Source organism: Pistacia vera, unplaced genomic scaffold (genome assembly GCF_008641045.1).
Source record: "Pistacia vera cultivar Batoury unplaced genomic scaffold, PisVer_v2 Contig1212, whole genome shotgun sequence".
Taxonomy (NCBI): Eukaryota; Viridiplantae; Streptophyta; class Magnoliopsida; order Sapindales; family Anacardiaceae; genus Pistacia; species Pistacia vera.
The window spans coordinates 4944-16959 of record NW_022195263.1 but is presented as its reverse complement, the minus strand read 5'-3'; the positions used below and the strand labels follow the sequence as shown (position 1 = coordinate 16959).

Below are 12016 nucleotides of genomic sequence, written 5' to 3'. Positions count from 1 at the left end.
GATTTCATGTAGGTCTCACGTGAATACTAAACCCAAATCATGTAGATATAAATCTGTGCTTATAAGATTTGTGGGCCTTTCATTTCATGTGGTTGCCCCCGTTTGTCGTCTTTCTTTCTTGTTTCCCGTTTTTATATTTTTAAACATTCACAAATGTAAAATATCTTGATTCCCTTATAGAATTAATATTACTTATACCAACTATTCTCAACAAACCATTTTATCTTTCTTTTTTAATTTTTACTTATTGAAATACAAATTGGGATTTGTTTATTATCAATTTGTGTATTCATTTTGTCAAAATAAAAAAACTCTTACAGTTACTCCAAAGCTGAAAGCAATGGAAGAATCAATCAAAGATATATCTGATAATGAAAACTAAGCAGAGACAAACAAAGGACCATGAGCAAGCATGTGAATGAGATGTAAATCCTCCAAAAAGAGAAAAGGGACAGGTCACCAACTTCAACTTGGCACGTGAAAGATTTTAAGCCTTCTTTTTTGGAGCTTTTACACATGTATTGCCACCAATTACATAAGGTGGGTTGAGTTGTAAAAGAGGCTACCGCTAGTACACGTATTTGAAAGATCTGTAGCCAACTTTTTGTGTTTGATATGAAGCAAGACTCCTGGAAAATGCATATCCACAGGTTTACACTGGCTCTGCCGTGTACGACTACTCTTAAGATTTTTTTTTTTTTTTTTTTTTTTTGCGGTATGTTGTTTAGCATTTAGCATCAATCTTGCTAGTGAGAATGGAAATGTTTGTCCTGGTCCCTCTGGAGGTTGCCAGCGTTGATCTCAATTCCATTTCACCAACCAAATTCTTTGGCTTCTTCATTACGACTTTTGTTTCAAGTCCACCATAAGCAATAAAGGGGTATCTCCAGCTTCAGCTTGCATCATCACTTTATAATTAAGAAGCAAAAATTTTAAAGTCCACAGTTCATGTTGGCGGTTTAGGAGGCATGCAGATAACCTTTGTGAATAGTTGTTTCACAATTCAGATATCTGCAAGGAAAGAGTCAACAAATGAAAAAGTTTATCATGTCTAACTAAATAACCCATGGCCAGTATGCTGCCATGAGTTGGGCAAAATCATTCAAAACACATAAATGCGCAAAATGACAAGTTAAAGATTGGACATTTCTATGGACGGTACCTGTGTGGTGGAGATAAAGCAGAACCTGAGATATCTAGTTAGCAATTAATTGTTGGAACAGTATAGTTGTTTCAATGTTAAATGTGACTTTATGGAGTTTAATCCAGTATTGTATTTAATTTCATGGAGATTTTTCCTTAATGGATGACACAATAACCTACAAAACAATGGAGAAAAATCCGAGGAGAAAGGAAGCAAACAGTATTAGTATGGATCGTGGAAGAATTTTCCATTCGTATAAGAGTATGCATCTTTACAACTGCAAAAATTTCCAAATATGTTCACTAGCCAAATAAATATCCTTTGATACATGCCTGTACCAGTACATCCATCAGCACTTTTCTGAACAAAGTCTCAAGGCCACTTCAAGGCTAAGAAGACAGACAAGGAGTGAGACAGTATGACCATGAGTATACTAATCCAGTGAGAACTCCTCAAGCCATATCAGCACTTCATTCCTCTTCAATGAAACCAGCCCGGAAACAAGTATAAAGAATGGTGTTAATGAATATTACAAATTCAGAAGATAGTACTTAATGAAATTAAGTCAGATTAATAGAACAATTGTTGCATCAACATAGTAGACTGTCAAAGCAAGCCAGCTAAAAAGCACATTGTATCTAACCATGATGGTTCAGTCAGTTCAAAGAGTTATATGAGAGTGATGACTACTGAAGAAAGGTGAGGAGAATCCCTAATAGGAAAAAGGACTCTAGCATAAGAAGATAACAAAAGGACTCTAGCATAAGAAGATAACAATTCCAACAATGAAATATCTGAAAGTAAGTTGTGCCACTTTATACATGATCCATGTCAATACCAAACTCAGAAAAAGCCATGGAATTTTCTGATTTCCTCTATTCTATGAATTCATATTTTCCCTACATGGCACAATAAGAGTATAGAGTATTTATCGTCAATCAGAAGCAGTACCACACTTTTGTGAATTTGAGTTGTCACCAATGAAGTTACATCAGCATGAGTTCCTTAGGTTAATTAATGGTGTATGCAAAGGTTGAGAAAAAGAGTAGCATGTTGGCTTTCATTTGAAGCCAATACAATCCATTCTTTTTCTGAAAGTAGATGTTGAATCACCCTAACAACCACAGCTGGATATTTGAGGAGGTTCAACTCAAAATTGAATGAAACATTGCAGGACAAACATTGAACTGGATAAACAGTAGAAGCAACCTCAAGATACCTGAGAACAATGTGCTTAAACAGAAGCTAAGTATCATACCATTGTAAAGCTCCATGTTCGGCCTGGATCATTGTATCGAGCCAGCAAACAACCTTTCTTAGGTCTGAGACCATCTCTGATAAGACTAGAGCGCAATGCTTTCTCTTTGTCATAAACAATATCCTCAGTAGGTTTTCCACTAAACTTTAGTACTGCAGCAATGCCTCCTTCTACCTTTCTCAAGCTAACTGTTTCTTGATTAGGACCTGGTAAGCTGGACAAAGATCATACTTACAGCTTATCTTTTTAATAATAAAATGGACAGACAAATGTTCATTTTCAAATGATTTATAATTTAAACATCTATACATAATATTAATAGTCTCAATTTGAACAAGGGAGCCAATGTGGATGATGGGCCTCACCTGTTCATATCTTTGTTGAGTGGAAGAACTATTTGGATGGATACTTTTGACATATCAGCATCGTATGCCTCAGTGAAAACAGGAGTTGTCATAGGTATCTTCTCCATTGTGGAATTTTTTCCGAAAATATACCTGCAGAAATATAACAAACCATTTTTACTGTCTTGAACAATATATTATCTTAGGAACCACATAGGAAAAAAGAGTTACTGATTGGGATTTCAGGAACACATACCCAGTAACATCATTGAAACCAGAGGACCCAGATAGCTTGTCTCCATTAGTTTCTACCACGACAAATGGGGTGTATTCTCTAACCTATACAATCATCCAAATATTTACCCAAACATGTATAATCATCTGGAACGAACTCAGATTGATTAACTGATCATGGATATGATGCAAATGATAGTAGAATAAGTTTTTATCCAGAAAAACAAGAATTCTAACTTAGAGTGCACAAATTTCATGTAGGCCAAAGGACTAGTTATGGTGTTGGAGAATATGATCAATAGATTGAAAACGAATACAGTCATAGCAATAACATTCAAAATCTTACAGAAATGAATATATTATGATACCATAATTCAGCACCACTCCTGCCAGCTTTAATTTTTTCAGACAATTAGTATGTTTTTTCTCTCAATTTTTCTTTTTAAAAATTCTCCTCATTTTCTCAGTCAAACAAGAAATTTCATAAGAGAAGAAATCTTCTGGCACTAGAAAGATGTATGCTTTGATTCAAGGTTTCTGTATTATATAAAGACTCTTTGAGATCCAAACTTATCTATTCCACGAAAGACCACCTTGAAGAGAAATTGTTAGTCTTGATTTTTGCACAAATATTTGATGCATATTTCATAGCATCTTATACAGTCTCCCTTTCATTTTCTGTGATCATTTGAAATGACTTCACCACAAATCATGCACTGGATTTATACAATCAATTTTGCTGTTTTTTCAAAAGAACACCACTCTTTCTTACCTTATGATCCACATTTACAATGTAATTGGTGACTTAAACAAAATAGGAAAAAAACAATGATATAGTGATTGTTTCCAGCACCATGTGCAGGACCATTTTTCACATACAACTGATACTTATTTTCTCACCATCATTTTCTGGGATATTAAAGTTTAATTCAAGTCTCTTTTTACATTTTCTGTTATTGTCTTTGATAACTTAGCCACTAGTGGAAGATTCCACTCTTTAATATTAATAAAGAAATGCAATGATGTGAGATCTCAATTGGAGAGGAATGCGTAAGATCGGTGCCTTTCAAAGAACTGGGGATATGTTTGCAAAGATGCTGATTTCTGCAACAGAGTATAAGCATATAAGTAGTGAATGAACAGTAATCTATCCAAGATAAAGCAGACAACCTCATAGTTTGCAGTTCTTTTGAGTATCTGATATTTTGGCGTTTCCAGGTCAGGGGTCTTGTAAACTCGTAACTGCAAAGAATTACATTCTACAATAAGAAGGAACACTGATTTGTGTTCACACAAACATAACCATCTAATGGAATTTAAGCCAATAAAGAGCGAGTACCTGCTTAAATACATCCCACAAACCTTCCAGTGAAAAGTAGTCATTGTTCACTATGGAATCCCAAAAATCCTAAAAATATGAAAATGAAAGATTAAGAAATTCCTAGTAAAGCATATAGCCTACCAGTTTTTATGGTGAAAGGGGTGAAATCATACCACATGGCTGCAAAATTTCCCAGTGTCTGGATTAATTCCCATAACAGAGGTGCCAGTAAATATCAATTCTGGTTTCCATGGCAGAAGGACAAACTTCATCACCATAGTCCACCTTGTGGTTATCTCATATGGTCCTGTCTATAGCAACTCAATCAGTAAAAGACGCAAAATCTTTAGAAAAGGTGGAAAAAAGATAATCAATAGAGAGCTTGATATCATCATATTAGGAGAGTGCTTTAGCAACAAAAAGTAGAAAATCAATAAGAAAGCATAAAGTAGATATGCAATATTAAAACCGAAGCAGGGAGTTTAGATCATCACTCAATATCTGAAAACTTCTACTTCTCTGACAATGACTGAATAATTTAATAAAAGCGCAAAGCCTAATGGAACCATTAAATAAAACCATTCTTAATTTCTTAATGGTGTTTATAAACTAGATTACTAGTAAAAAATTTAGACCCATGCAAGAGTCGTATATTTGGATTAAACTAAAAAAAAACATGCATGCATATCAAGACTGACGACCCAGATTCCAATAAATTATGAATATAGAACTTCAAATACATAAATTAACAACTCCTAAGCTGACACACTTCCTATATAGTTTAAGTAATTAACTATCAATATCATATTTCAAACCAAATGATTCTTAAACCATATAATTTATAATTTTCTTGCACTGAAAACAAGTTCAGCAAGTTAAATAATAGTAGAACATAGTTACATCATATCAATCTACACGACATTGACATGCTCGCATGAAATCAATTGGGGGTCAATTAAAGCTCACTCTATCCACTGCAATTAATGATTAATAATTATTATCACTCTATCCACTGCAATTAAGGATTAATAATTATTAATTCAACAACAAAAAGAAACAATAATAAAACACACCTGCTTGACCCAGTGCAACTGAAAATCAGGCCTGAAGAGTTTCTTCAACAGCGAAATGTTAAAGAGATAGCCACCTATAGTATCATGCTTGGTAATGGGGTCCCTGAACTTGACCTGTTCATCGTACGCCGCCCGATCAATCCCCTGATCATCAAACAAGTGTGGAAGATCATCATACAAAAAACCCACTAACCGTTCCACGTCCACCGTTGATTTAGGCGGGCTGCTTTGGTTCACTAAGTTTAGCCTAACTGCCCATTTCAAATTTTGGTTAGTCTTAACGGCTAAATTTCTTGACTTAAAAACTTTTGTAGGGAGAGGAAGTCTAGTGAGTCCTCTGGCGCCCGGTTGACAAGAAGTGAAGCTAACGGCGGCATTTAGCCGGAAAGTTTGATGGGCAAGTCGTGTTGTTGTGGCCATTTGATTTATTTGTTTCAGATTTGCATAACTTTTGTTGGGTCCCTTATCATTGTTATTAATTTATTCCCCAATCTAATGGTGTGGCCTTGGTTAAGAGAGCGTGCATTTTTTGGGGTCAGGTCACGAGCCAAGAAAATGAATGGTTGGCGTTTGTTAAAAGCTTTTGGGAAAACCAACGGACAAATTAGAGATAGAGGTGTACAAATACGAGGTTTTGTTGTTTGGGCTTCTGAGGAGCTATGGTTGATCTTTAGAGAGAGTTCTTGGTGGTCACCAAATTATATACCAAGCCCAAGTAGGACCGAACAACTTGTATTTATGATTTGAATTATAAACAAAATGCAAGACATTTGAGCATTTAGTGTATTGGTTCAAACGAGAAGAGCAGAAGTCTATCTATTATTACTTTTAATTCAGGTTTAAAAGAATTATTTGAATAGATTTTGACCCTTAATCTTAATTATAACTAAATAAATAATGACTTGATGAAGCCATTAATTTTCAAATTGTTATGCCGAAAGTACATGTTGACATCATCTCCATCAATCAGGGTTCAACAAACGCACGAAAACAAAGTATGATAGCTATCTGATTCTTAAACCGACTCAAAAGGATATTTGCATCTACAACTGTCGTAATTTCATTAAATTAAAGATATAGATGAAAGCTCTCAACGAATCAGAACGAAGGAAGATCTTCACCAAATTAAGACAACTTGCATAAACACTCATTATCTTGAGCTAAAAAGACTATAAATAGCTCCACCCCTCACAACGGAATTGATTATCAAATTCACATATTTATTCTGTAGCAAAAATAGTAAAATCACACTACTAGAAGGAGACTGACTTATCATTCTCTAAGAACACCTCAAACACTTGTAACCTTAAAAGATCATTTGAAAGATCGTTCTATTTGTAATCTTCATTAACGATCACAAAAGAAATCATAAACATATCTCACAATCATCTCATATGTAACTTCTTAGCACTTTTTACGTGAGTAGTAGTCGGTGTTAAAATCATGTTTAACACAAATAAACAAAACATCTTTAACTGTATAAATCCTCTTCCTCCGTTTGTATGTAAAGGTCCACATTTTGTTCTTATGTCCTTCGCTGCAGTGCAGACTTGTCCTTTGTAACGAAGGGCAAACAGCCACAGAATTAAGGAAATGATTTCATGTGTATTGCATAGGGTAGGTGACATGCGTCCCATTTTTCCACCACTATCCTTGAAGAAAGCAAAAAGATCACTTGTACCTTTCCACCCACAAATAAAAACACCATAACCATACATATTATTTAACCTTCATAAACCAAAATATCGATCTTACAGATTCTGCATTACAGACTTTGGGTTTACAGTATTGGTGCCACCTAGGCATTTAGTGGCGATTTTTGTACGTGTCCTGCACACGCCACCCTCAGAAATCCACGAGACATGCTTAAACCAGAACACTCCACACTATGGCTACAACTTTTCTACCCTTTATTTAAAGTTCATCTGCACCCATGTCCCTGCCCAAGTCCTTCCGGGAAATCTCTCTTTTCTTTGTTCAGTCACTTCAACACGCATTAGCTAGAAAATATGCTTCACATCTCACAGTTCATCATGCATGTTAATGAGCATGATGATTTTGATGATAATATTCATGATTATTATGGGTGTCCTTACTACCCTAACGAACCACTTGAAGGAGATGGAGATGATGACGACGACGATGATGGCACCGACTTGGCTCCAGCTGCATCCATGGAAGGCGACGGGGACGACGATGACGATGATGGTGGATATGACTATGCTCCAGCAGCTTAAACGATGTATAATATAAGCATCTTTAAAAAACCCTAGTTTTCTAGCTCTAGCTAGAAACCCTAACTATCTATTTTCTTTGGTCCTTATAGTTCCTCAATAGAAAGTTATAATCAGTAGCCCGTATCTGCACTGGTCCCTTTGGCTTATGTAGGTTTTTGTTTCTTGTTTCCACTACGGATGGATGCTAGCTCTTTTTAGTGGGCTTTGGTTAGGAAGTTCCAGCAGGAGTACTGCATACTTATATATGATAAGAAGATGTAGTACGATCGTTACCGTATTAATAAAAAATCATTAGCTACTTATTGTAATAATTTCATCATGTTAATCATATTGGCTTATCATGCATGCTTGAAATTCTTTACATAGTATAATATATTATCGATGAGTCTTAAAGAGTCAATAAAGCAAATAAAAAAATCATCCCAAATCCACGATATATATTGACCGTCAAAGTATTATTATAAAATTCATTTCTTGCAATATATACTTTACATGTGCATGTATGAACTATGCTACTCTTAACTCAGACACAATCAAGCAATTAATCACAGATTTCTACGAGTATGTATGAGCATAAGAAGTTGTTTTCGTCTAAACACATAAGTTGTTCCTCAGGTGACTGTTCTCTGAATATGTATAAATACAAATAAATAATTAATGAAAACTTAAACCACACTTCTGTATTGGGATGATGAATGGATGTGATAAAATTAAGTTGCTGCTATTTTATGCAGGAACAGCTCAAGAAGCCACATTTTTCAGTCAATCAAAGCATAAACCTCAATTTTTCAACCGTAGCGGTCCGTATTTTTTGGATCAACTTCCTGGTAAGAACTGGTTTTGTTAGTTCGGTCAATTTACGATATCAACCATGCATGCCATACATAAATGGAAAGCTCTGGAAGTCTAGTTTCTAAAACAATAAATTAATGGGGCAGCCGTCAAGTTTCCTGAAGAAATTTAAGTCTGATTCAATAATCAAGGGTAAATATATCTGGTTAGCCAATTACTAAACATGGAAAAACCATATCAAGAACATTTTTTCTTTCCTTTTTGCATTTTCAGTTCTCGTGCTTGGTTCCTTTTCACTTAATCATTTATGAATTATAGGGCTCCGTTGTGCTTTATTAGATATATGTTTTATCCCATAGCTCCATAAAAAGTATGAATGCATATTTAGTCTCTCTAATTTCATATCAAATACCAACCATATAAGCCTTGTCTAATGAGCGAGAGAGTGACATCTGGCCTGATTGTCGATGTTGTTAGTGTTTTTGCTATCTTATGATTTTGTTTTGAATCCTACACTATCTTTTATTTTCTGTTAATGTGGGCATACTCTCTAAAGGTGATCACCTTCACAAGTGTGAGCACTTTAAAGTCTGTGTGCTCACAATGCATTTAACAGATATTTTTTCTCAATCACATATCACGCATCCGTTTTATTTTTTGGATAATATTATTCCTTGTTGATGTTTTGTTTTGTGCCTTTCCACTTGTCCACTTTCTATTCGTTGTGTGATAAAAGGAATATTGTTTTTGTTTATGGTCCCAAATTTCTTGTGTAAAAAGAAAAACACAAATTAAAAGTTTTACTTTTAACTTTTTTGTCCCCCAACCTTAGTCACCTTGTTCTCTATATATTCATACTTTTCTAGTGTGTTCCTCAAGAAACCTATTTGCCTCTGATTCATCACTGAATATCCTCTGAAGTTTTTGTATTGGTCTAAGGTTTCTCATAGGTTTTGGTAGACTTAAAATTACCTTCTCTTAGATTGTCTTTGTTGTGACGATTCTGGAACATGGTTCCATGTTGATGCTTGGACGTCTGCAAGTTGTTGTTTCGAAGTTGATTCTTTACTGTTAAAACTTGAGAGGAGCTCAAATGCGACCTGATGGTCTCGTGTGTAAAGCTTGCTATGGTAGCTCAAAGTTCAACCGAAGAAGAGAAGATTGATGTGTTGAAAACAGGGAATGTTTTGCAACTATGTTTTTCTTGTTTTGTATTTGAACTCATAAGTTTACATAGTGGATTTGCTTCTTCTAGATGTGGTCCTATGGATGTAGGCATGTTGCCGAACCATGTAAAAATGAGAGTGTTCTTTTCTTGCTTTGACGGATGTTTCATTTATGTCTTGAACAACTCTTATGTACAATATAAACAAGCAACCCATTCTGCATAAGTTTTAATCACTTGGTAACCCCTTTAAAAATTTCATTTGGTATCAGAACTTGTTCTGAAGAGTTATTTCAGTTGATCCTTGCTTGTTATTTGTGCTTAAATCTTGATTTGGTTTCTGTTTCATTTTTGCTTTTATTTTACGTTTTTCTGCAATTTTTTTTGCTACAGACCTTGTGTGGCCACCTTGGAGCTGTGTGACCACCTCGTGTTGAACTTTTTGGTTGTGACCACCTCTATTCTTAGTGTGACCACACTGATTGTTTTGTTTACCATGAGTTTGTTTAGTGAATGAGGATCTACTCATAGACTATCCTTGTTGGAGAGAACCAACTATCCTTTCTGGAGACCCAAGATGCGTGCCTTCTTAAAATCAATTGATGAAAGGGCATGGAATGCTTGTGTTGTTGGTTGGAAATAACCACAAGTTGTTGGTGAAAGTAGTAGTAGTAAAGGAAAACTCATAGATCAATGGACCAAGGCTGAGTTAGAAGAGTCTAACTTTAACTCAAAAGCTTTGTATGCCTTGTTTAATGCTGTCAGTTTTAGTTAAATGAAAAATATTGCTAACTGTGAGATAGCAAATGATGCATGGGATAGACTCCAAGTTAAAAATAAAGGAACAGACCTTGTTAAAAAATAGACTTAGGAGATTAATTGCTAACTATGAAAATCTTGTTATGTGTGATGATAAATCTATTTCTGATTTCCATGGCTGTTTGTGTGATGTTACAAATAAGTGCTTTGCTTTGAGTAAAATCTATTCTGACGCTGAACTTGTTAGGAAAGTGTTGTGCTCCTTACCTGAAAGATTCATGTCCAAGGCAACCTCTATTGAAGAATGTCGTGATCTCGATGTGATGCAGCTGGACGAACTGATTGGATCTCTTCAAACATATGAGTAGAATTTGATAAGGTGGGGTAAGCAAAAACCAGGTAATGACCTTGCATTTAAACATACGGTTCATTCTATTGGTCTTGACAATATTGATTTGGACGATTTGGATGAGGAACAAGTTGATTTGCTAACAAAGAATTTTAAGAAAATTTTGAAAAAAAACACATGCAGCAAGAAAAGGAAAACAACCTTTTGATTAGTCTCTTCCTGGTGCTTTTTCTAAAAAAATTTCAAAAGAAAAGTAACGGCATCAAATGCTATGAGTGTGAAGGGTATGACCACATTCAATCAGAGTGTGCGAACACTCTAAAGAAAAAAGGTAAAACAATGACTGATATCTTGAGTGTTAGTGATGATTAAGAAAAAGAAAGTGAGGTATATGAGTCAATTGAGAATAAAAACCTTTTAGCCTTTACAGTTAATCAGGAGGATAGTGAGAGTGTTTCTTCTGATGATTCTTGTGATGTGTATGAAGAGCAGCAAAAAGCTTATGATCAAATGTGTGATCAATGGTTGAAAATGGTTAAGAAGGTGCAATCTCTTAAAGCTGAAAACTCGACTTTGTTAGAAGAAAAAAAAGAGTTGTCTGATAAAATTTTGTCCTTAACTACTAATTTAACCAACAAAGATTCGTTGTTGGAACAAACTTTGAGTGAACTAACTGAGGCTAAGGTAATTGTTGAGAAGCTGAATGCAGGTACAAGGAAGCTGGATGGAGTGCTTGGCCAAGGAAAAATGTTTGGAGATAAATCTGGTCTTGGATTCACTCCAGGTGCTAGCACCTCCAAACCTGGTGTGACCACCTTCATCAAAGTGAGCACCTCGAAACCAGTTATGACCACCATAGTCAACTCAGACTCAGCTCCCAAGGATTTTCTTGCTCCTCCTAATCAGACCTTGAAGGTAAAAAGATTCACTCTAGTTTGTCATTTTTGTCAAAAGAAATGTCACATCAAACCTAATTGTTTTAAACCCATTTCATATTTGAAAAGATGCATTGGAAATCATGATTTTAATTCTATAAAGTCACTACTTCAGTCTCTCATGTCACCATACCAGAACAATTTTTCCAAAAATAGAAAAGTGTGGAGACTCAAGCTTAGTGCTAACTGTCTTGTTGTTCATACCTCCTTGCCTGCCTTTCAAATTGATAGTGGTTGTTCTAGACACATGGCATGAAACAAATCTTTATTGGCTAAGTTTGAATGCTTGGAAAATGGTCATGTTACCTATAGAGATGGTCATCTTCATGACTTAGTTGAGAATAACGCCATTTCACTTGCATATGTTAAAACTAACTCTCAACTTGCTAACTTGAATACAAAGGC

General features: G+C 35.2%; 1 protein-coding gene across 4 annotated transcripts; it reads right to left on the bottom strand.

Annotated features, from left to right (window-relative positions):
• Positions 1-1366: 1366 nt before the first annotated feature.
• Positions 1367-5918, bottom strand: LOC116114161 (heme-binding-like protein At3g10130, chloroplastic). Of its 4 annotated transcripts, none has more exons than XM_031400318.1 (8): positions 5375-5918; positions 4475-4612; positions 4320-4388; positions 4151-4222; positions 3003-3085; positions 2768-2899; positions 2403-2616; positions 1367-1638 (listed from the first exon to the last, which is right to left on the bottom strand). In XM_031400318.1, the coding sequence occupies exons 1-8, from the start codon at positions 5792-5794 to the stop codon at positions 1615-1617; spliced, it is 1152 nt and encodes a 383-aa protein (XP_031256178.1). In that variant the 5' UTR covers positions 5795-5918; the 3' UTR covers positions 1367-1614. The 4 variants fall into 4 exon arrangements, with proteins under 4 accessions (XP_031256178.1, XP_031256174.1, XP_031256196.1 ...); XM_031400314.1 differs by having other exon boundaries at positions 1367-1622; positions 5375-5915; XM_031400336.1 differs by having other exon boundaries at positions 1367-1622; positions 4475-4608; positions 5375-5509.
• Positions 5919-12016: the final 6098 nt, after the last annotated feature.

Excerpts from the sequence above, each read along its gene's own strand:
- LOC116114161 (XM_031400314.1), bottom strand. The coding sequence starts at position 5,794 with ATGGCCACAACAACACGACTTGCCCATCAAACTTTCCGGCTAAATGCC. Across the intron at positions 4,613-5,374 it reads AGTTGCACTGGGTCAAGCAG|ACAGGACCATATGAGATAAC; the intron begins GTGTGTTTTATT and ends GAGTTGCTATAG. Across the intron at positions 2,617-2,767 it reads CTCAACAAAGATATGAACAG|CTTACCAGGTCCTAATCAAG; the intron begins GTGAGGCCCATC and ends ATCTTTGTCCAG.